At 71.3% G+C, this 223-nt stretch overlaps 1 protein-coding gene across 1 annotated transcript in view; it reads right to left on the bottom strand.

Moving 5' to 3' along the window:
• Nucleotides 1-223, bottom strand: part of LOC104524251 (heterogeneous nuclear ribonucleoprotein A0-like) — a gene marked incomplete at its 5' end in the record, with an annotated part of 1,267 nt that overhangs the window by 545 nt on the left and 499 nt on the right. Inside the window, one exon of the mRNA XM_010167063.1 lies at nucleotides 1-203. This exon is cut by the window's left edge and continues 545 nt beyond it. Within this exon, the coding sequence (XP_010165365.1) occupies nucleotides 1-203 (203 nt within the window). The remainder of the gene's footprint in view (nucleotides 204-223) is intronic.

The raw sequence follows: 223 nt of genomic DNA, 5'->3' as shown, positions 1-223 counted from the left end.
CTCTCCAGCTCGGAAAGCGCCGCCCCCGTAGCCTCCCCCACCATAGCCTCCTCTGTACGGTCCACTGTTACTGCGGCCCCCCCAGTTGCCGCCCCCTCCTCCACCTCCTCCGCCGCTCTTCATGGGGCCGTAGGAGGACTGGTGCTGGCTGTAGCTGCCGAACCCGCCGTACCCGTTGCCGTAGTCGCCGCCTCCCCCGCCGCCTCCCGAGGACCCGCTGCCC

This window comes from Antrostomus carolinensis, unplaced genomic scaffold, assembly GCF_000700745.2.
Source record: "Antrostomus carolinensis isolate BGI_N321 unplaced genomic scaffold, ASM70074v2 scaffold3374, whole genome shotgun sequence".
In the NCBI taxonomy this organism is placed as follows: domain Eukaryota; kingdom Metazoa; phylum Chordata; class Aves; order Caprimulgiformes; family Caprimulgidae; genus Antrostomus; species Antrostomus carolinensis.
This window is presented reverse-complemented; position numbering and strand designations above follow the sequence as displayed.